Source organism: Mustela erminea, chromosome 21 (genome assembly GCF_009829155.1).
Source record: "Mustela erminea isolate mMusErm1 chromosome 21, mMusErm1.Pri, whole genome shotgun sequence".
Taxonomy (NCBI): domain Eukaryota; kingdom Metazoa; phylum Chordata; class Mammalia; order Carnivora; family Mustelidae; genus Mustela; species Mustela erminea.
Window position 1 is genome coordinate 30,478,918 of NC_045634.1, and position 610 is coordinate 30,479,527.

General features: G+C 43.8%; 1 protein-coding gene across 1 annotated transcript; it reads left to right on the forward strand.

Moving 5' to 3' along the window:
• The first annotated feature begins 215 nt into the window (after window positions 1-215).
• Window positions 216-391, forward strand: LOC116581893 (ATP synthase subunit ATP5MPL, mitochondrial-like). The gene is given in 2 exon segments (XM_032329209.1): window positions 216-345; window positions 348-391. Coding segments are annotated over 2 exon segments (174 nt in total).
• Window positions 392-610: the final 219 nt, after the last annotated feature.

Below are 610 nucleotides of genomic sequence, written 5' to 3' on the forward strand. Positions count from 1 at the left end.
ATGATAACTAACTTGAGATATAAAGGGAGAGCAGGAACTAGACAGGTAAACAAGGAGGGGGAGAATATGTTTTAGGCTGAGTGCATCGTGTGTGCCAGGCTTTTCTGTATTATTAAGGCAGATAAAAAGCCATCCCGTTTTCACCCATGAGGTGACATTTCCGAGATATTGGCAATGCGAGTTGGAGCAGCCTGAGTTGGGGGTCCTGCTCTGAGATGTTTCAAAGCCTTTTTATAAATGTCTGGGTACCGCTCTGCTGTACCCAAGTTTACTGGGAGATTTGGGTAGGAATGGGGTTAATTGGCTTTGCCATTTATAAGAGCAGGAGTGCTGATTAAAGAAGTAAGGGTTGAAAGCTCTGAGTCCTGCACCTGCTTGTGGTCATCATTAACCAGCTTTATTTGGAGTACACATCAGATGGAACGTCAGTCTGGCTCTATTCTCAGGAAGCTCCATTATGTGGGAACGTGAAGCATCGCTCTGCACACTTGCAGATGGGCTGTTCCTTTTGTGGCATAAATAAATGCACTTGTAAGGTGCACCACTGCTCCCTGAAAAAATCAGTCCCACTTTCAGTAAATTTATACTGTACCTTAGGAAATAATATTTG